The following is a 22,848-nucleotide window of genomic DNA, read 5'->3' on the forward strand; positions in this document are numbered from 1 at the left end:
GAGAATTATATGTGTCAAATTATATGTATTTATACCGTAATTAGTCCACTATAAACAACTATTAAAATAGGTGTTTTCATATAAATCATTCCCATTTATCCCCACCTCGTGTATGGCGGCGGTCACGTGGGGCTTGTAATTAAATTTTATTATTATCAAACTGTCATCTTCTAATAACTATCAAATTCAAAAATAACCTAAACACCGATACTTGAACAAAAGCTGCATGAAAATTAACAAAATGAAACACAATTTGCGTGAACCACAAACGTTGTATCAATTTTTACACCCCCCGCTTAACGCCACATAATCACCAAATTGGTCTGAACGGACCGTAAACAACCCTTTTGTGCCCTTTCCACTTCAACCCAATATCAATTTTACTAATCTTCTATTATGCGGGCTACAAAGAAATCGGACAAAGAAGCCTCATACAAAGATACACAAAGGCTGAATAAATGCTGAATAATATACATGCACTCGTACAAGATCTTGTCGCAGATAATAAGGAAGTCTTTCTATCATTTATAAATTATGAACAAATAAATTGGGAGAGAGAAGAGAAACAACCAAAAAACGACCGAGCAGCTGAAGACTTATTTAACCCACTTGTTATCTCATGCGATGGTACCTTAGAAACTGAATATAATATGTACATAGGAAAGATATTAAGAAAAAAAACATAGTTTATTATGTTCTACTTAATATAAACAATATTAATAAAATAATCTTTTCACCACACGAGCTCCAAACTTTGAATGATCGAGGTAGCCTTTTGCAATCCAAAAGGCTCTCTTTATTCTTCAAAAACCGATGAGGCATGTGCATTCTATCCACAAGGATGGCAAACTAGTTATAATTAACTTTTTAAGTAATGATTTAAAATAATAAATATTAAGTAATGTTCATTTGGATTAAATTTTTAATGTTTTACAGTTAGTAGTTCCTTGTATCCAATTTTAGAATATTTCACTTGCTCGAATATCAATATGAGTACGAATAGTAAAACCACAACTTTACTCCATTGTAAAACAAATAACTATTGTTCACCCTTTTAAATAGTTATGAAATTCCCATGTTCAATATTCCATTAATTTAACAGATCTAAATGATATTCATGGAAATGTAGTAAAACGTTTTACTAAATCTTTCAGGTTCTTGATATTTGTATCAATCAAACAACATTGCAATATCAGAATATCACTTTCACAAATAGCAGGCAAACGTAGTACTCACACAATTGCTGTTAAAACTATATATACCTATAGTGACTAATAAATTCGTATAGTTCTTGTAAAATACTGAAATAGGAGATCAATATAAATGCTCATTATGTATATGAGATCGTGCCATTCATGATAACAACGCATGCCTCGACTCATAATGCCATGTTTAATAAAGGTTAGATTTGAGAAATTTGCGCGTCATCGAGCACGATCGACACGAACTATAACAACCATAATGTTTTCTTTGTCAAATCGTAAATCCATCAATAAGTTTTAAGCATTACCGGTAAGCCTACCGACTGCCTCTGCCTTCATTTTATTGTGAATTTATCTCTAGTTTTCCTTCCATGGAACGATTATTATGTTGCTGTCGATTTTCTTTAATATTTTTTTGGCTGGTTTGAAGAGTTCCTTATTCTGGGTGGAATAAATACGAAATCTCTATTTGGGACAAAACATTATATGTTATTTTTCGTTGAGTTACGAAAATACCATGAAAGATATTATAAGACAAGTGAAATTGCGTTTGTTATGTATAAATACGGAACTCTATCCACCAAATTTTATTGGAATCTGACGAAAAAACCGATAACAAATAAAATTGGCCCATCATTTGTATTTAAGGGTGCAATGTAATTAATGGTGCAAGATCAAAATATTTGAAAGTTCTATCAAGAGAAATCGTCGTAAAAAATCTACACAATCTAAACAGCAAACCGAAAAATGCAGGTGTAACGCGCTCGCAAAGGCATCACCTCGCAAAGCTGTACAATCAGAATGCCGATGTCGAGGCGACGAGGCACGTGAAGTATTTTACACTGGCGGTGCGTCAACTATGCCGATACATACCACAGATGTGTGCAACATTAAACCGTAATATTATAAAGCTTTTGAGGAAATGCGTTTATAGAGCAAGTTCAAAGGGTAAGAAGGATAGTACAATTTTTCTTGGTATAATTTTAGATTCTAAACTACAGTGGGGTCCCCATATTGCTAATCTCTCGAATAGACTCAGTTGTGCAACTTTTGCAGTGAGCAAGATCCGTTAGTTACATTCATAGCATTATGTCATATGGTATTTTACTATGGGGCAGTGCTCCAGAGATAAATACCATTTTTGTTCTGCAGAAGAGGGCTATTTGTGCAATATATAAAATAAACCATAAAGACTCGCTTAGAGATATGTTTAAGGATATTAAAATAATGGCAGTGCACTGTCATATATTGATTGCTGGACTGCGCGGCGCTGCTGCAGCTGCACTAAAGAGGACATGTTTTGTATAAGTCATGTAACATAGGGAGGTCACAAACATATTTACGCAGTGACTTATTTATATATTAATTCGTAAAGACGCCTTAACGAACACTACGAAGTAGACCAGATAATGAGTGTGCAAATAGCATTTGTGCACATTTCGTTGGTGCGCATGTTCGCTCGGCGTTATATGAAAGGGCCTATCTTTACTTTTGTAATATTTGTATTTACGGGGTATTTAAGAGATCACTATTCAGGCGTGGATGATTCTTGAGAAACACAATTCAATGAAAGTTAGTTAAGAATTGTATATATGCAGATATCATCAATTGTCGCTATATTGACAATTGATGATAATGTGAGAGCGATCGATAGAGGATACTATAGCTACAATAATAATAATTGTACTTAGCTCTAAAATAAAGCGGAAATGCAATAGCGCCATCTATGGTAACATCATCGTCTCAACAGCTGATGATAATTAGTCACTACTGAATAATAAAAAAATAATGAATATTTTTTGTCCGCAGATTTTCGAAGCGGCAAGCGAGGGCGCCAGAAATCATGAACGAAGTGAATTCGTACCGCGACCCGCTCATGTACAACGAGTGGCCCGCGTACACCGCTCTCCCGAGGGCGGCGCCAAGGTAAGTTTCATTTTAATTAAGATCCTCGCAGGTACAAGATGGTGTTACATTACTTTCGTCTATTTGCCTCTATCGCTCGGAAATCATAAACGAAGTGAATTCGTATCGCGACACGCTCATGTACAACGAACGACGCGCGTACACCGGTCTCCCGAGGGCGGCGCCGAGATAAGTCTCGTTTTAGTTTAGATACCATGAAAAAATCCTACCATAGAATACTTTCCAAATAGATATCTATATATATATATATTATATCTTGACAGTTTGTGTTCTAAAGTATCTACAAAAATTAAATTGTTCTGTATCAAAGTCACATACCGAGAATTTATCAAAACCCTGAAAATCATAACGTCAGTTGCTCAGTACATATTTGAAACTATTATGTTTGTTACTGAGAGTATACACATGTTTCGAAAGAAAGGAGCATCTGAGCGCCCGAATCGTTATCCAAACGACCTCTGTGTAAGCCCGGACAAACTTGCTAGGTATGTCAAAAAAATGCCAGGAGTTATTGGTATAACAAATTACCCGAATATCTCAAAAAAGAACCATGATTGACAGGGTTTCGTGCTAAAAAGAAAGACCTATTATTAAACAAGACTTTGTATAACATCAATGAATTTAATGAAGTGTAAATATTACAAATTATGACATGCATACACTTTAGTTTAAAAATGCCTGACTAGTCGCATTTGTTAGTAGTATACACATTATATATTTGTTAGTAGTGTACATGATGTATATTTTAAATGTATCTATTACCATGTGTGGTGAATAAACTTTAATTTATCTATCTATCTATTTTTGTTAAGCTATGTATGAGAGAAGGTACTTTTGTTGCTGGCTGTACATCCGGAGGGCCTACTGGGAGCCATTTCTTTCCTTCGTTCATCTCTTTGCATTTTCACGCTCAAATAAACAAGGGGATAGATGGCAGATAACAACATTTCGATTTTCAGTTTTCGCGTTAGGAACACAAAGGGCCTAGACGAATGGAAAAAATGTATGTACATATCTACATCATAATGGTTCCCAGCAAGCTCGGTTCTCCATACAGACGTTGTTACAATCTCATTTAAAAACGACCAGCTAGATTGCTCGGAAACTTTTTACTTACAATATAATAAGGTATATCTAGTCCTGTAATTAGTTTATGTAGCTTCAAATACTTTTTTATACAAAACTTGTTTATGCTCTATTTCGTTTATTTTATTTACTGGAGTTATATAAACTAGTTACAGGGCTAGATAAACCTCATGTCATTGTATGTGCAAAGTTTCACTACAATAAAACACGTAGTTTTAAATTGGGAACGAAACTACGCTTGCATGGGAAGGTGAAATTCGGCCGAACTTGCCGGGGCGGGGACCCTTAAGTTTCAATCGACGAGTTCTACCAACGATAGTCATCTTGGCTAGACGCCTTGGTCTGACGAATGAACCGCTAGCACGATTTTCGGGAACCTTTTGCGAAAAGATGGGAAATTGCGTAATTCGATAAACAGCGCGATTTCGAAATCTGAGGCACTTTCTCACAAAAATCCGTAATTCTGTCAAACAACCATAATCATCTAAAACTAATATTGATGTGTATCTATAATCATCTAAAATCAATTCTTATTTATTTATTTATACTTCATTGCACATAACATATTAAGTACAAATGGTGGACTTAATGCCTTAAGGCATTCTCTGCCAGTCAACCACTGGGTCAAAAAGAGACTTTTGTTAGGTGCAACCTTTGTAGTTGAGAATAAGATATCACTACCTACTATTTACAAATTAAATACCTACTAATTATTATAATATAATGAAATCATTAACTTAAACATATACTTTGTATAATATACTTACATAAATATCTACATATATACATTATTCATGAACAGTCAGCATCAAAAGTAGCGGATCAAATAACGTTTCATAAGTATCTACCGTTCTGTAACAGCTTAACAAAAAGTGATGACTTTCATATAGAACAACTAAGACTGTAAAAGATATACTTTTGAGCGCGAATTTTAGAAATTTATCTATATTTGGAAAAGTTATCCAGAATATCAGATACTTTTGGCGCGTTGTTTCATCCGCTACTTTTGATGCTGACTGTACCTACTGAGAAACATTACTAACATCTGGCAGATAGATGCTTGCGCAATGCGCTTGAAAGTGAATTTACTTTGAGCTTTTCTGATATTGAGTGGAAGGTCGTATTTAATTGTAGCTTATATGATAAATTAACATCAAACATTTCTAAAGGGGCCCACTGATTACCAGTTCGCCGGACGATATCGGCTGTCAGTTATTCGCGATTGTCAGCTTTTGCGAATAACTGACAGGCCGATATCGTCCGGTGAACTGGTAATCAGCGAACCCCGTAAGAAATAAAGTACCTACTTAAGTTTCTCATTGCAACTATACCATTAGTCCAACACACACAAAGTTTTCCAGAAGCACTAAATTGAAAACAGTATTTTGTATGAAAACCACAAAAGCAATTTAAAGTTTAAAGCGCACGAAATGAACGTGGCTGCAGTATATTTCGCATGACTGCGTTTGTATTTAATATTCAGAAACGCCACCCACCTATTGAATAAGTTTGTTGCTAACTTTATTTTTATGGAATGCTTTACTGAAGATACAAACGATATTACTGCCACGAACTGACAACGAAATGTTGAATTTTATTGGAATTCGATTAAGACAACTCAAATAACTACGAGTAGAATGACTATAAATCCAATGACATTTTACTTCATGAATTTCATGATAATCATAATCCGTTTAGAGTCCATCCAAAGCCTATTCACATACCTACATTGCAGTCCGCAATTGTTGGATATAGATCACACACTAGATATAAAGCTTAGCCGTCCATCCCAGAGGGCCAAAATCGAAAGACGAAAATCGAAATTTCGCTATCTGCCTCTCTATCGCTCTTGCATATTCTAGTGACAGAGTGGTTGTTTTTCGCGATATCGATAAGACATCGTGTCCGTACTCTTGCAATTGCGTAACCTGCTATTTCTAAAAAAAAAAATAGGAATTTTGATGACATAAACAGCAGTTTCCTTTATATTTATATATTTCAATAAAATTGGCTAAGTCCGTGTTTTTCATTGTAAACAAAATGGCGGATAATCAATATTCACGATCCAAATCATAGAGTCCTGGCCGCGTAGCCAACATGCAAATAGCTTATGCACCGAAGCGATCGAGGCAACTGTCACTGTCGCACTAATATGGAAGAGGGATAGAGAGACACAAAGCGTTTCGTTGTAGAAGCGATAGCGATTGTCACCTTGCTAGGCCGGCTGATACGAAGGACGCCAAGCCACTGATAATCCTGCGTGGCGGACTGCCGGACTGCAAGCTGTGGGTGGGGCTTGCAGCCTTTGCAGGGAGGCATCCTACTTGGGTGTTGCCGAACGCCACGCGGACCGCGACCACATACACAATCCTACATAATGAGGCGGACGGCGACGCGGCCTGCAATGTAGAAGGGGGCTTAAGCTATAGTTCGTTTTTTTGCATTAGAAAAAAGGTAAAAGATTTTGATGTGTTTTTTTATTAAAAAAAATAAGTCACAGCAAATATATAACAATAATAAATCATTTAAGATTATTTACATTATTTTGCTTTCATAAGTAATAGGTATAAACAAATTTTGATTGTTTACCTTGTTTACCTTTTTTTATTTTTTTATACTACGTCGGTGGCAAACAAGCATACGGCTCGCCTGATTGTAAGCAGTCTCCATAGCCTATGGGCGCCTGCAACTCCAGACCTTTTTTTCAGATGCTAAAATAACGATCTAACTATAATTTTGCTCCAAACAAAGGGAAGTGTCATTATGAACGTCATATATAGAAATTTGACATTAATGATGACATTGCCTCACTTTATCATTGCAAATATCATGCAGGGTCAGCTTATTCCGTCTCTAGCCGTTTCGGTTGTCTGGTATGCAATATTAACAGATATGCATACAAACACACATGCTTACACCCAAAAAACATCCATCCGCTTTAGTCACAAATTGTAGAGCAAATTGCAACCTTTTTGAGCACACGAAAATTCGGAGATAATGATGCTTTTATCCTAAGGGTGAGGCCCTTTGGGATAATAGCATACCTCGTAGAAAATCAACCTATGATGCTTTGACGGAGACCTCTAAGAAAAATAATTATGTTATGTCAAACTAACTTCAATGGGATAATTTACAGATTGACAATATTTGAAGCTAATCTTACTATTTATCCCACGTATTTTTAATCGCTCACGCTACATGATTCAAAGAGCCTAGGTCTCCATTCTCAAGCACTGACAGTGCATGAGTTGCGGTCACGATAGCCGCGCGCCGCGTACTCGCACGCGCGCTCGCATACATGTTCATCAAAATTACAGAGTCAATTTTTTTTTTGTTTTTTTGGTCCCTAAAAAAGGTGACGGAGTGTAGCTTTTTGTACGAGTGATTTTTATTTTTAAATTTTTCTAAAGTAAACAGATATAACGACATGTAATAGCACTCGACTTTTTTTATTTGATAGAAGCCACCACAATACAAGCGTGGCAGTGGTCAGAAACAAGTCAACGATAAAAATTTGGACACGCATGAGTTAACCGTAAAATCATTTTAATGTTTACAAACATTTCACACAACAGTTTATAGACACTCTTTTCTATGATGTAAATCTTATCGATTATTTAGCCACTCGCATGCTTCATATTTTTCAGTAACTTCTATTATTATAATAAAATAAGGGTGACAGCTGGTTACTACAGTTGCCAAAAGCAACTGAGTGGTTAATAGCCTTTCTCAATGAGGCTATGTCGGCTAATAAGGCGATCAATATGTCTTGTTTTATGTGAAATTCAAATGTTCCATTTACAGGTGAATTTGAAATTGCCGTATTCTGATAGTTAATAACGATACTTAATAGAGAAAACAAGATGCCAATCAATGATATAAACCACAATCAAGACTTAAATATTATATGAAAATACCCACATGGCTTTTCGAAGCATCTGTCATCCCAGAAACGAAAAACATGTCTTTTCATTTAGCGTTTTCCGATGGACGATCTTCTCGTCAAAAAATAACTTTAACACGTTTCACGAAATACAACTTATAAGTCCGCTGCCTCGCAGATAGGGTTTGCATGACGGATCTGAAATGTATGGGAAGATCCACGGATCCGTATAATTTCATACATTTCGGATCCGGATTGTAAACCCTTCTCGCAGGCGTGGCCATACGTGCCAACAAATGTTTAGTGTTTTTTGCTGTATGGCGGTATTTATTCAATATTATTATACATTTATCTTACAGACCCAACACGACAAATATAGAGCAAAACAATCAAAAATAACCCCCGAAATTCTAAAAAGATACACAATAAAGCAGAGCGCCCAATTTCGAGGCAAAAGCTTTACATCGCTGTTATCTTTTACCAGGCCAGAAAAACAAAATATAAAGCTTCAGCCTTCAAACGATACAACTTCTGTATTGCAGTAAATTCAATTGTTTTGTTTGTAAACTAGAGTCCCGGTTCAGCGCAGAGTTTCAATGCTATTGTATCACAATATAGCGGTGTAGTGTTCACATTAAGGTAGTTTATAAGGGTTCATAAGAAGATAAAACAGGTCGTAAAGAAAGAATGAAAAAAGTTATGGATAAAAATAATACATAAGACAAATAAATATTTGGGGACTAGACGACGATATACATACGTACTAAAACAGATAAATACATACTTATATACATAGAAAACACCCATCATTGCCTATTACCTACCACGCCATAAGGCATTAAGTCCGCCATTTGTACCTTTTTTGATGTGTTTAAATTTAAGTAAATAACAAAATAAATTACCTACTTATAATACAAGTTTTGCTTAGTTTGGGGCTAGGAGGACCTGTGTGTTTATTTATTTGTTAAAATATGGTGCTATTCTTAAATATAGTCGTAGTCCCACAACACTCAACAATGAGTTTGACTGTGGGGTCGTCAGTCTCTAGTTATGTACCTAATATAACTTATAGTAAGTAATTAATGACTACCATGTATGGAATTGCTTTTTTAACATAAATTTAAATTTAATCTTATTAATTTCACGTCTTATGGCTTCAGGCAAACTATAGAATTATGTATAACTGTGACCTGTAAAATATTTTTTTTACCAATAAAGAAACTAAACTAAACTAAACTAAACTATTAAGTAAGAATGGAATTCTTTTCTTAAGGGTTCTTTCCCCGTAGCAGTTATTAATTTTAGGAACGGATAATTTGCCTGATGAAAGATTGTCCCCAAATATTTATTTTATTAATTTATTTGTTAAACCGAACCATATACTGGGATATAAACTATATGAATTTTTGATGCTAGTTAAATTAGGTTAACGACAAGTCAGCTAGCGAAGCATAAACAAAAAGAGCGAATACTTCTCCTTAGTTCTAAACAACCTCAACTTAAACTATACCTCATTCAACTCTACTCAAATGCAGAATAAAGTTGTCTTCACAAAGTCCGATCTGTAGCTACACGACAATAATGACGTCATTGTGCAGGTCGTAGATTGCACCGCGAATGCAGCGGGTTTAATGCGATTGTGCGGGGCTGGCTTTTGAACTGCATTTCGCTATGTAGTGTATAAAGCATTGCTTTTGAGACTTTTAGCTTTAGTAAAACTAATTTAGTTTATTAAGTCTGTGGCTACAGTACTGGTTTTAATTAAATTATACATACATATACTTATGTATAAAGCTTCATTCCTGGTCTGTTACCAGCCACTTTATTACACTTTATTTTTATATGGCTCCCCTGTTTCCACTGCAGTATAATGTGAAACAGAAATTAACAGATATACTCACATAAGTTTGTATCAGTGAGTTTTTCGGAACTTATGTATGAAACACTACAGTACTGGTTTTAATTAAATTTAGACAACATATACTTATGTATAAAGCTTCATTCCTGGTCTGTTACCAGCCACTTTATTCCACTTTATTTTTATATGGCTCCCCTGTTTCCACTGCAGTATAATGTGAAACAGAAATTAACAGATATACTCACATAAGTTTGTATCAATGAGTTTTTCGGAACTTATGTATGAAATATCATTTGATATTTACCACTAGCTTTTCGGTGAAGGAAAACATCGTGAGAAAACCTGCATACACCCACGAAGAAATTCTAAGGTATATGTGAAATCCCCAAACCGTACTGGGTTAGCGTGGGAGCTATAGCCCAAGCCCTCTTGTGCATGAGTGGAGGCCTGTGCCCAGCAGTGGGACGTATATAGGCTGAATTATGTATGTTTGTATAAACTCCTTATTGTAGGTTGTTATCTATGTAAGGAATGAGCACTCTACGCTTATTTCTCAATGACATTATATATTGCACACCTATCAAGAGATGTCAACCTACAGTGAAGCTGTGGTTGTTGGCGTGGAACGGAACGTATTTAACTAAATGTGTGGGTGTAATGACGTCATTGTGCACCTTAGAGATTGCATCGATACATTTCCGACGTCGGGACGGAACACAGTTGTCCTTAGGGCTACCAACACAATTCAGAAGTGTTAGAAGTGCAGACAATCTGTGAATTATGGAATGTGGAATTAAAAGGAGTGAAATCTCTTATGGTAGAACTGTTGCAAAGGATAAATAATAGTTCCAAATATCTCAAGTATAATTTTTTCAAGTACTCTAGGTACTGTAGCGCCACCTATTTAAGGTGTTTGATGACACTTTTTGGTACATAGAGTAGCTAAGAACCTAGGCGTTATTGACGGAGTGAAAGTGCGCTGTTTATCGTTTGATTTTTTTTCAAGTACTCTAGGTATTGTAGCGCCACCTATTTAAGGTGTTTTGATGACACTTTTTGGTACATGGACATTTCATTCCTTACCTCCACCTTCCATACTGTGAATACTGTGTTATTGTTATGACATAAATATTGCTTTAGGTGAAGTGTGTCCAGCAAAATACGGTCGCCAAAAACAATGAATAGCATTCTAGAGGCCTCTCTCTAGTAACTTAATCGATTCATAACCTAATTACACAACTTTTGCTTGTGTTGAAATTTTGAAACGTAATAAATATAAGAGCCTCGGTAGAGAGTACCATTTTTTACCATTTGGCGTTGGAACTCTAGGTCCATGGGGTCCCAGCACGCACAAGTTTTTTTGAGAAATCGCGAAACGTCTGGTTGACGTAACTGGCTGGCTTCCGCGCACAACGTATCAGTATTACGATACAATGAGGAAATGCCGCCAGCATCCTAGATACAATGCCTCAAGGGCCTATTTTAGATATAAGCTAGTTATAGTAATCATCTGTATATATCCATTATGTATATTGTTATTGTAAATAAAGTTCTGATATTTGAATGTGAGTCTCAATCAGCGTTAGGGGCAAAGGCGGATCCAGCCTTATAGTCAGGATCGCATGTCATATTTATATTTTCGCAATTAACAAAACTCTACCGTTGTCTTAGAGTTCCTAGTCCCTAGGGCTCAGGGAGAGCCCAGGGAGAGGGCGCCCTTGTTAAGCGGCGACACTCTGATGCTGACGAAATGCGATGGGAAGTCGGCTCATACGGCATTTCGCTTTCACACATATTTATATATTACGAAATATTTAGATAAGATATAGTATTCTGTATTACTTGATTGCTTCTAAACGCTTCTCACTGCACCCACCTAGACATTTTTCTGTTTGGCCCTATAGTTGACTTTAAAATAATAGTAATATTGCTGCAAATGGAATGCCTGACAACACCCCATATCAAATTGAATTGCTATAACAAAATCAACCTTCCGCATGCATTAACGACCAATCAGGCCCCCGAAGCCCAGGCTACGTCATTTAATTGGATTCCTATAATGGATGCACTTTATTCATGACTAGGGTTTTATATTAATTATGGAGCACTCTACTGCCCACCACGTATGAGCCCTAACAGCCATTGGGAAATTCATTCGATTATTTACCGCATTTTCGCGCAACATGTTCCAAATTGAAAGTGGTCGTTCAACGGTTTATGGCTTCTACGAACGTCACCGATAATCGTATGCGATTTGCGTTGCGGCGTTTGTTCGATAGATAGAATTCGTTTCTACTTAACTGGAAATTATCTAAAATCGTATGCCATATATTCCAAAGCCTGGAGAAGCCTTAATTCGATAACTAACCAGCAGTACATTGCTATAATGCACCGAGGAGAAGTTTCATAAGTTGCGAAACTTCTATGGAGAATATTCTCTGGAACTTAAATTTAATAAACAATCTTATCGTGTCAGAACCGAGGTAGAAACGCCATTTTAAATATTATGCCTGCCTGGTTTACTAATATGTGGCGTGTAATATTATATATTACACAAAATGTTAAAGTTCTCATGGGAACATTCTCACAGAGAACTTTCTAAGTTTCTTTCATGTAATTTCTCGGAAATTTCCGAGAACATTTCTGCAATTTCTGCAATTTGCACATTGCTGCATGTGTATTCATTATTGGAAGTAATGATTTCATTTGCTACCACTAAAATTTTACTACTTTATTAGTAAGACTACTAGGCTACATCTACATTCATAAAAATGATAAATTGGTTCAGATTGGATTGGAGCGGAATAGTTTTTCAAGATTTCAATCAGATATATCATCTGTATTTATTATGTACAATACAATACAATACAAATACTCTTTATTGCACAACCTCAGAAAAAAATGTACACGACAACACATATAATACATGTGTACCTACCGTCAACTGCTTCTTTATTGCGTACCATGCAAAAATTTGCCTGGCTTGAAAAAATAGTTATTCTTTATCAAATATCTGTGTATGTCATATACCTCTTAACAGTCACCCTCATCTCATTAATAAGACATAAATATAGAAAGTGGTATTGATTATTATAGAAAAAGAAGTAAGAAGTATTTGGTCCCCAAATTGTACAATGAAATACCGTATGATATAGGAAATGAAAATGAAAATGTTACTCTTAAACAAAATTAAATTGAAGTTAAAAAAGTGGCTGTGACATAATCGGACAGACAGACGGACATGACGAATCCATAAGGGTTCCGTTTTTTGCCATTTGGCTACGGAACTCTAAAAATAGCCAATATAGCTAAGGCTACCCACCCTTTTTTAAGGGAGTCCCTCTGCCAACAAACTGTCCTGTAGCTTGGCAGTTTTTTTTTTTAGAATTTGGTGTATTCATCCTGAATAAATGGTTTTTTTTTTAAATTGGCCAGGCAAATTTTTGCATGGTTAGGCAATATTGAAGCAGTTGAAGGTACTTGTGATATATTAAGAGATTATTAGTAATGATATGAACAGCCTTAAAACTAAACTCTATTCTCGTCCGGTCTAACCGAAACATACAAAAAACTTTGAGGTCGATTCTAATTTAATTACGAACTGAAATGGGTTAGAACTGGTTTAGATTTAGACACAACCTTGACCATTGTCTTAATGATTGATCATCATCATCATATCAGCCTTTTGTCGCCCACTACTGAGCATAGGCCTCTCTTCTAGTACGCTAGGTACTTGTCCCGGTCCTGAGCCAATCTCATCCAGAAGTGACCCGCAATCTACCGAATGTCGTCCACCCAACGAGCCAACGGACGCCAGGCACTCCTTTCATCTGAAAGCGGCCACCATTCCGTTAACATTTTGGCCCACCTGCCATCACTCTGCCTGGCAACATGTTCCGCCCAGCTCCATTTCAATTTAGTAATGATCGGATCTCGACATTCCTCACTCGGTCTTGAAGTTTGATCCCGAGGATGGCGCGCTTTTATGCAGTCTCCTCTCCAGTGAGCGTCCATGTCTCGGCACTGTAGGTCATGGTGGGCAGGACACATTGGTTAAAGAGGCGAGTTTTCAGACATTGTGGAATGTTAACGGGTTTGAGCCGCCATTTTATTGAATGCCGCCCAACGCAGCTGGATCCTCAATGATTGATGCTTACCTCAAACACAACTTTCACTTCATTCGGCATGCGTCTGTCAGCGTGAGTGATCTTCAAGGGCACATCAAAATAAGATCAAAACCGTAACTAATTTTTAAATGTGAATCGATCTCCTTCCCGATTTAATCACCTGAAGATTCTTGTATTTTGTAATACCTCATCACAAAGATAATTGAATGCCAGTGAGCTGTAACTCCAATCCGTGGAACTTTGTATCCTATTACCAGGAAATTGTGACTCTGTTCCGTGAAGTGTTCCCATTACTAAGAGATTGGAATGAACGTTATCGTACACTAATTACGATCGGAAATACGTTTCAGCGCCACTTTACACTAGCGTCTACCCATGACCTCGTCTGCGTTGTTTATGTATTAAAGTATCGTCATACCCGCCCGTCAGTATGTCCATATGTCACACCAATTTATACCAAAAACTATAAGGGTATATTTGAATGAAATTTAGATTATAGGGGACTTAGTAAGACTAACTATAGTAGTTCTAATATAAAAAAAATATATATTTTTAAGGGGGATCTCCATACAAAAGGTGAAAATAATGAAAAGAAATGTCAACGTCTGTCCACACATAATTTTAAGGGTCGTTAAAAAGAAAGAAGACAAACATTCTTATACACTAAAATAATATGTATGTACATAGCGAAGAGAATTTAAAATAGAGATGTATTGTCAAAGAAAACTTTGCCACATACGTTTACTACCATCTTTCGACACATTATTAAAACTTTTAGAACGCCATTTGACTTTGATTCTTATTCTTTCACGTATGTGTTAAATTTGTTAAATATCAAAAAGTGGCGCCATCTTACCGAACGCAACCACAACTCGAAACGATGCTGCCATACCTTTGGCCTTTGATCTATTAGATCGCGCCAAACACACAAATAAAAGCTGTTACCATGATTCGAATCCCTCGGGACGTCCTGCTTCCTAGTTAGGGTACTTAGGGTTACTAACAACTAGGCTAAGAAACCGTTCAAATGATCAGATTTTGTAATCAGAATTCCACTCCCAGTCTGAATGGAGACGGTGTTTGTTCGCGGGTGCTCCGGGAATCCGCTTTATTATTAATAGAATAAGATCTGGCCAAATTTAGCCACGCGACTTGCACAAATAGCTCACTTCTGCGGAAAGTAACATTGAAACTGGATTTCGAACTGGAATTTAATTTCAATGGTGTGTGCTGTCGAGCGTTCGATTCAAACCAGTATTAACATGTTAAGAATGGGTGCATTACATTTTGTATAATTAATTTTCATCTATTATAGTTTGTATACCGTTATTTGGAATAATGTAATATATGGCACGCTTTTATATTAACTAATCAACGATATGTATAATGTTATTAGGCATATTTAAATTTCATAGGGTATATTTGAATTTCGCCTAATACACACTGCTATTATTATCAAATACTGTAAAACATATAAGTTAAAACTAGTGATATGATATAATTATGTCAAGGCCCCCGGAAAAAAAACGTTTATTCACGTTTCATGCCTTATAAATATTTACAATATACTTCTGCCAAACCACAGAGTGGTTTGTTGGCAGACGAAGCTCCTATAATATGCAAGCTAGGTAGTCTATATGTTACTTATATTTTTATCTATTGAACCCCTTATGCGCAGCCCTATATGGCAGTTATAATATTCAATTCTATTGATAGCTATTAAAGTTTATTTTTAAACAGATATAATACTTTTGTTTACGACATGAAGTAAGGGGTTAACGCTACAATCTGATCATACAGTATAAAAATGCAGTGCATGTATACAATTTATAGCGGTTGTATTTTACCTTTTATTTTATTTAATAGATTATTGTTAAGTTTCTTTTTAAATGTTCGTTTTGTTATCCTTTTGGTCTTCAAATCCGATGGTAACTCGTTATAGATCATAGGGACTAAATATTTTCGACATCTCTGGCCAAAATAATTAGTAAAACTAGGTACTAGCAATTTATTATTATCTCTGTTTCTTATTAATCTTTGATTGACAATAGGTAAAAACAAAGCATGACAACAAAAGTATGTTAGGTTAGGTTAAAACTGCGACCCCCGCAGAATCCAATGTTTAACAACTTTAACAAGTAGTAGGTTAGGTTAGGTTAAAACTGTGACCTCGCAGAATAGAATAGATGTCTAACAAAAAGTAAGTTAGTAAGTTAGGTTAAGTTAGGATTGCGATCCCCACAGAATCGAATAACTGCTAAAAAGTATGTTAGGTTAGATTACAACTGTGACCCCGTAGAATTATTTTACAAACAACACGTCAAAACGTGTTATTCAATTTGTATTTGTAGTTATTAAAATTGTATGAACTATTACGTTAGATGAAAATATTATATTTATAACTAAAGACATTATACAATGTGTCTTTATTCTAGTACAATTATATTTAAATACGCATTATTTCCACTAAGATTTAGTATAAATTATAACATACCAAAAATAACGTATAATAAAATAACTTTATGCCATTTAATGTTATACCAAGTGACATATTAGTTATAGGATAGCTTTATTTATGATTATGTTAAACATTACACACCCATTACAAAGTCTACGTCGGCCCGCCAACGCGTGCTTCCGTTGAAGCTCTTCGGTATGGAGGGAAACATGTTGAGCAATCTTCGATATTAAATAAGTTAGTGCCCCGTTTAAATCCTTTTTTTTAACTTTATTTACTTATTAAAATGAACCACAGACCGATTCGAAGAATGAGATACGATAACGATAAGATTTAGTAAGACGATTCGATTAAGATTTATTTTACAGGTGTCGGTGAAATATCAAAAATACTCCAAATTTTCCCTTAAATGTCCCATGATTGATACCGTGCCGCTGCCATTTGGTAATGGGCCCATAAGAGCTCATTTACACGGTGCGAGAACTCGCCTGCGAGTTGTATTACATTGCGGTATTTGATCGGACGGACGAGTTGGTTGTAACCTCAATAGTCCGCAATGTAACTAAAATCGCATGCGAGATTGCGTTCCGTCTAAATCAGCCCTAAGACTGGCTGCGTTTTCTCGCTGGATGGCAATTCCAATGCCCTGAGCGATTCATTCAAAAATATAAATTCTAAAATTAGAATTAAAATTACAAATGAATTAATTCATGCAAAAATACTTCTTGAATAGTGTTGGGAACTGGAGCTTTTTGAGTCTAAAATTGAAGAACCCGATTCGTTTATACGCGACTCTGCGCTTAAAAAACTCCTGAGTCTTTTTTATGTCCCAAGTAGAGTCCTTTATTGAGTTTTTTGCGTGCAACTTAAAAGGACTGGAGTCTTCGGATAAAGATTTTGTAATTTTTTTTATAAGTTTTATCTACGAGTAAATGAACACAAAGGAAATTTTACATTATTGTATTATACATACATATGTAGGCACATGCCTAACCCGTTAATTTCATGTGGAGGCAATTCGTTTTAGAAAACTATTGTACATATTGTACAGTTTTCTTTAAAGGGCTCAATTCTTTACGAAAGATTCAGGTCCCGACTTAAGACTACAGACTGAAAAACTGAGTCGAGTCTCAAAGCAAAAGACTCAAAGGACTTCAACCTTATCCAACACTAGTCATGAATGAGAGACTAATTAAAATATTTCATTTGAAAGCTGCAGAGAGTGGGTGGTATGAATCGAAATGGTATTTTATGCAGTACTATTTCTGTGTTCAATTGTTCATTAATCGAAGTTGCTATTTTAGTTACACGTTCCACATATATTTATTATATTTTAAACATAGAGCGACATCTACATTAGTAAGTAAATAATTAATCTGACAAATATTAAGAGCCGCATATCGTAAAATAGTCCTACTTTGCTCCAGTGGAAACCTGTACAAAAATGTGTACACGACCTTATTGCCTAGGCGTTAAGGAAGTGTATAGATTTTTGATCCTTCGTTCGTATCGATATTTTAGACCTTGACTGTACCTTAGTCTAGCCTTACGAAAGTGGAGGCTCCGTGCAAAATCGTCTTCTCATACAAATGTAGTCCTCATTTTCCTCTCTAGATATTAAATAAATAATAAATATTATAGGACATTATTACTCAAATTGACTAAGTCCCACAGTAAGCTCAATAAGGCTTGTGTTGAGGGTACTTAGACAACGATATATATAATATTTTCAATTTTTATCTAAAATTTATATAAATAAAACATCTCCTGCAACTAAATTTTTGGGGAGGAGCGCTGTTTACCCTAAAGTAAAGGTTATACCTATTTAGGAAGCAGAGTTTCTAATTTAAGAAAATCTATGTAATTTGATGTTTATGAAATAAATTCATTCGTTCATTCATTCATTTATAAATACTTAAATACATAGAAAACACCCATGACTCGGGAACAAATATCTATGCTCATCACACGAATAAATGCCCTTACTAGGATTTGAACCCGGGACCATCAGCTTCGTAGGCAGGGTCACCACCCACTAGGCCAAACCGGTCGTCAAAATATTAACATTATTGAAAAGATTTTTACACAGTTTGTTGTATATCAACCACAGCTATGCCCCTACGTTTGATTTTTTTCGTAGTTTTAATTGTTATAATATATAAGAGCATTTAAAAATGTGTATGAATATGAAATCGGTTTTCCGCTCATAATGTTTACAATAATCATAAAATCGAAGAAACTCAAGCTATGGTGAATATACCACCATCAAATTATGTAAAAATATTTTCCATAATGTCAATATCCAGAGAGGAAAATGGGGACTACGTTTGTATGAAGTAGCGGCCGTCCCCTTTCCTCATAACAAATCGCTACTTACGTACCTACCACAAAACAACGGCGACAATAATTTGTAACAAAGTTAATAATAGAATGGTAGAATATATTGCCCAAAAATGTTTCGGTCAATATTTGCCAAACATTTTATCCACTTATGGAAGTTTGTTTCGGTCTAAACTTTGTTCGCAATTTTAACGGAGTTATGTATTAATTCTGTAACATTCAATGACGAAACATACATTATATTAGGTAGAATTTATACCCACGTGCAAAGTGAAGTTAAAATTAATTTCGTAAATCGTATAATTTCGTCAGTTATTGATAATCGATAATCGATAGGTTTGTGTGTGTGGGTGTCGGTGTCGTGTCACTTCTGTTACGGTAGATATGTATATAGATTATGGCATAAAACTAAGCGAACAAATCAATATTTAACAACCTATGTGATAATGTTAAAAGACAAAAAATGATGAGCCTGGTCTATTTTTCTTCTTTCTCTTTGCCTTAATCTTACTATGTTAAGGGGACATTTAAGAGAAACTTCGGAGTATTATTGATATTTCACCGATACCTGTAAAATTTTAACTTGCGTTAAAAGTTGAATGTCCTATTCGTTTATGTTAGCTATATATTATAGAAAGCTACAGCAATTGGTTTAAATATTATTAACAAATTAAAACTGTTTGTTTACTCCAGTCATGGGATGTACGGCGCCATCCATTTTCAAACTAGCAAAATATCAATGAAAAATTAAACTTAAGCTCTTTGGCTCTTCTATATGGTAAAATGTTGCCAGCGTTTAAAAACTGATGGTAAATACTTGTTTTACAAAATTTGTCTATACCATCCCATTACTGGTGCCAGTCCCATCAAAGGGGCATTTTCTATATTTGATCTGTCCTGAGTTATCTTTGGCGTTAGTTGGCCTCGATCCTGGTCGCGGGTTACTGTAGACCACCAAGTGGCTTAAAAATGTCTTCCTTGCCTGCTTGCTTCCCAGTTCGGTAATGCCAAGGCTTGCCGAACTACGCGTTCTACCGGCTCTACCGGCAAAGTCTACTTTCTGTGACTTTTTCTGTGATGGGTGCAACTTTGTAACTACCTCTGCGGCTCAAGCACGGTCGCATATTTATCACTATGCCTAACACGTCGTCGATAAAAATGCGACCGTGCTACAGCCGCCGATGTGACGGGCCTGGACTTTAGTACCTAAATGCAAACAATAAGGAATCTAATCATTTCACAAACTGTCAAATATGATCGGCTATGTTATTCGGCATTGATTACCAACCAATGGGGGATGATCAGTCGCAATAAATACTTCACGTATTGATTTAACTAATGACGTATCGTTGTTGCAGGTTCAGATACCAGTACCCTTCAATGCCTCGTGAGGCGTTCGGGCGAGTGGTCACCAAAGCGCCGCCGAACGTCGTCCGCACACCCGACTATGATGAGGTCAGTGTTAGCTACCGTCCCCTGTACTAACTCGTCTCCTGTCCTATGTAACCTAACGTCGTTCGCACGTCCGACTATGACGTGGTCAGTATGTTAGCCGTCCCTTGTGCTGTCTCCTGTCCTAAGTAACATAACGTCGTCCGCACGCCCGACTACGATGAGATTAGTGTTAGCCCTAGTCCCCTTTACTAACCTGTCATATCGATACTAATTTATGGTAATAATTACAACAAAATGTTCCCCATTATTAGTATGAGTAGTAACTACGGTAATTAACTAATTGATTCCTTATGTTAGACTTCGTTGATCAGCAATTTTGAAGGGCACATTTGCGATCCTCGAAACTAATCAAATAATTTCGTACTGCGGTCGACATTTTAAAATGTAAATGACCCGTCTTTAATATAAGTATTGCTGAAGAGTGTAAACTTTGATTAGAAATTGATTGTGCGAGTTTTGACTTTTAGAGGTACGTACTAAAATTAAATAAGTTTTATAGGTAAAATGTTTTAATCTAAATAGATACAGTCAAGTGTATATGGGTCCACGCAACTTACTTAAATAATATATCACATAGCTGTTAATTCGCCGACATAAGAGCTATGGAACATGTTTTAGAACAACTTGTATACACCCATATTTTTACACTTGACTGTACTTATACCAGTAAAAATAAATATGTAGACTAAATATAAAAATAATATTGAATCGAGATTCAAGACGCTGTTGAAATAAAAATATCTATGTTGAAATTTTAGTACTACAAAGTATACTTTTTTACTTTTAAAATAGCATGTCGCCTACACGCTACATACTAAATCCTTAAATAGATGTTTGCACTTATCGAATAGCAAATTAGTTTTCTAATTTAATTTCTCTCGAACAAAGGGTTGATAGTGAAGTATTTTCGCTTGTAGAGACTATTGCTTTCCTTTTAGTTGCGTGGGCGCCCCTCGCGCGATTAATTTATCGGTGAAGTTTATCGACTGCTTCGCTATTGGCATAAAGAAATAAGTAACATAGAGTGCTCACTCCATGCATCAGTTTTCTTAACAAAAGATTTTCGTAGGCGACATCTAGCGTCGAGTAGCGGATTTATCAGTACTACTACTTGACAATAGATGTCGCGACGAACGAAAAGTCTAACGCTCAACAGTTTTCAGCTCAACGAACATTATAACCGGATTAACCGGAACGCTATTTTCAACTCCTTGATTTTGTTAAATGTACAATGAGCTTAACCCGACATATGCTCGCTTTTTTATACCTAATAGTTATTTGTTTTACAAGGGGGCAAAGTTTTTGTTTAACCACTCGTGCTAATATTGATACCCGAGCAAGCGAAAGATTCCAAAATTGAACTACGAACATAGCGAGTGGTTCGAAAAATGGGAAAAAGGTAAACGATTTTGCCGTGTTTTTTTTATTATTATTTTATTGAAATATTATTCACAGCAAATATGTAACAATTATAAATCATATACGACCATTAACATTATTTTGCTTTCATTAGTTACTGATTTTTAACAAGCGTTTTTCAATAAAAATACAAGTTAAGATTGTTTACCTTTCATATACTTATATGTTACCGGATTAAACAAATTTTGCCACCGAGTGAAACAAAATTTTTCACCACACCAACACCAAAATACTAACTGCAAAATATCAAACAAAATCAAATCCAAGTGAAAGTTAATATGTATCATTTAAAAGTCAATTCTACCCGCCAACATAAGGAAACAACTCAAGATTTGATTCAGATTACTTTGCGTCACATGTGTATAAAATGCAACTTTCTCGTTAGTTTTTGCACAATCAAGAGAGCTTTTACCGGCTGGTATGTTGAAAAATAAATTTTCCCTCCGCTAAGAGGGATTCTCGCTTGACATAACTACTATATTAATAATCAATATGATTATTTTAATTTCATATATGAATTTTCTTAACTTCATTATATTATTATGTCCTTGTGATATGTGTGTGTGTTGATTACTATTAAAATATCTTTGAAACGACATCTAATAATACATCCAATTCCATTTAATGTATCAGTAATATTATAAGGAATTTAGCAATATCTCACAGTTAAAGAAATGTATTTTTGTTTCTTAGAAAGGCTGTTTTTTTATTATTATTTTAACGAGCGATTTTGAATTTGCGAGAAAAAAGCTTTTATTTACGCAAAATAAATATTATAGTGAAATATTATTTGCGATTTAATAAAAAAAAAATACAAAAAGTAGATTCGACCTTGCCAGGATTCGAACCTGGAATCTTCTGATCCGTAGTCAGACGCGTTATCCGTTGCGCCACAAGGCCGGTTGTTAGCATGGTCGAAAATGTGGATTATGTTCGCAAGTTTATTTCAAAACTGTTTTATACTTTAATATGACATTTAACTCTTATTGTCAAAATTAACTACTCGTATTTAAAAGCTTTTATTATTTTATTTTATTATTTACTTTCACCTGACCGTTGTCTGTTTGTAATCAAATCTTGCAAGTTAAATTTGA

At 35.5% G+C, this 22,848-nt stretch overlaps 1 protein-coding gene and 1 non-coding gene across 3 annotated transcripts in view; one reads left to right on the forward strand and one right to left on the reverse strand.

Moving 5' to 3' along the window:
* LOC133530773 (uncharacterized) overlaps positions 1-22,848 on the forward strand; it is a 156,286-nt gene that overhangs the window by 96,753 nt on the left and 36,685 nt on the right. For both annotated transcript variants that reach the window (XM_061868843.1, XM_061868842.1), the window contains 2 exons: positions 3,012-3,128; positions 20,239-20,335. In XM_061868843.1, coding sequence (XP_061724827.1) covers positions 3,012-3,128; positions 20,239-20,335 — 214 coding nt within the window. The remainder of the gene's footprint in view (positions 1-3,011; positions 3,129-20,238; positions 20,336-22,848) is intronic.
* Positions 22,582-22,654, reverse strand: Trnar-acg (transfer RNA arginine (anticodon ACG)). The gene has a single exon. It is a non-coding gene; the product is annotated as a tRNA-Arg (tRNA).

This window comes from Cydia pomonella, chromosome 23 (assembly GCF_033807575.1).
Source record: "Cydia pomonella isolate Wapato2018A chromosome 23, ilCydPomo1, whole genome shotgun sequence".
Lineage (NCBI taxonomy): Eukaryota > Metazoa > Arthropoda > Insecta > Lepidoptera > Tortricidae > Cydia > Cydia pomonella.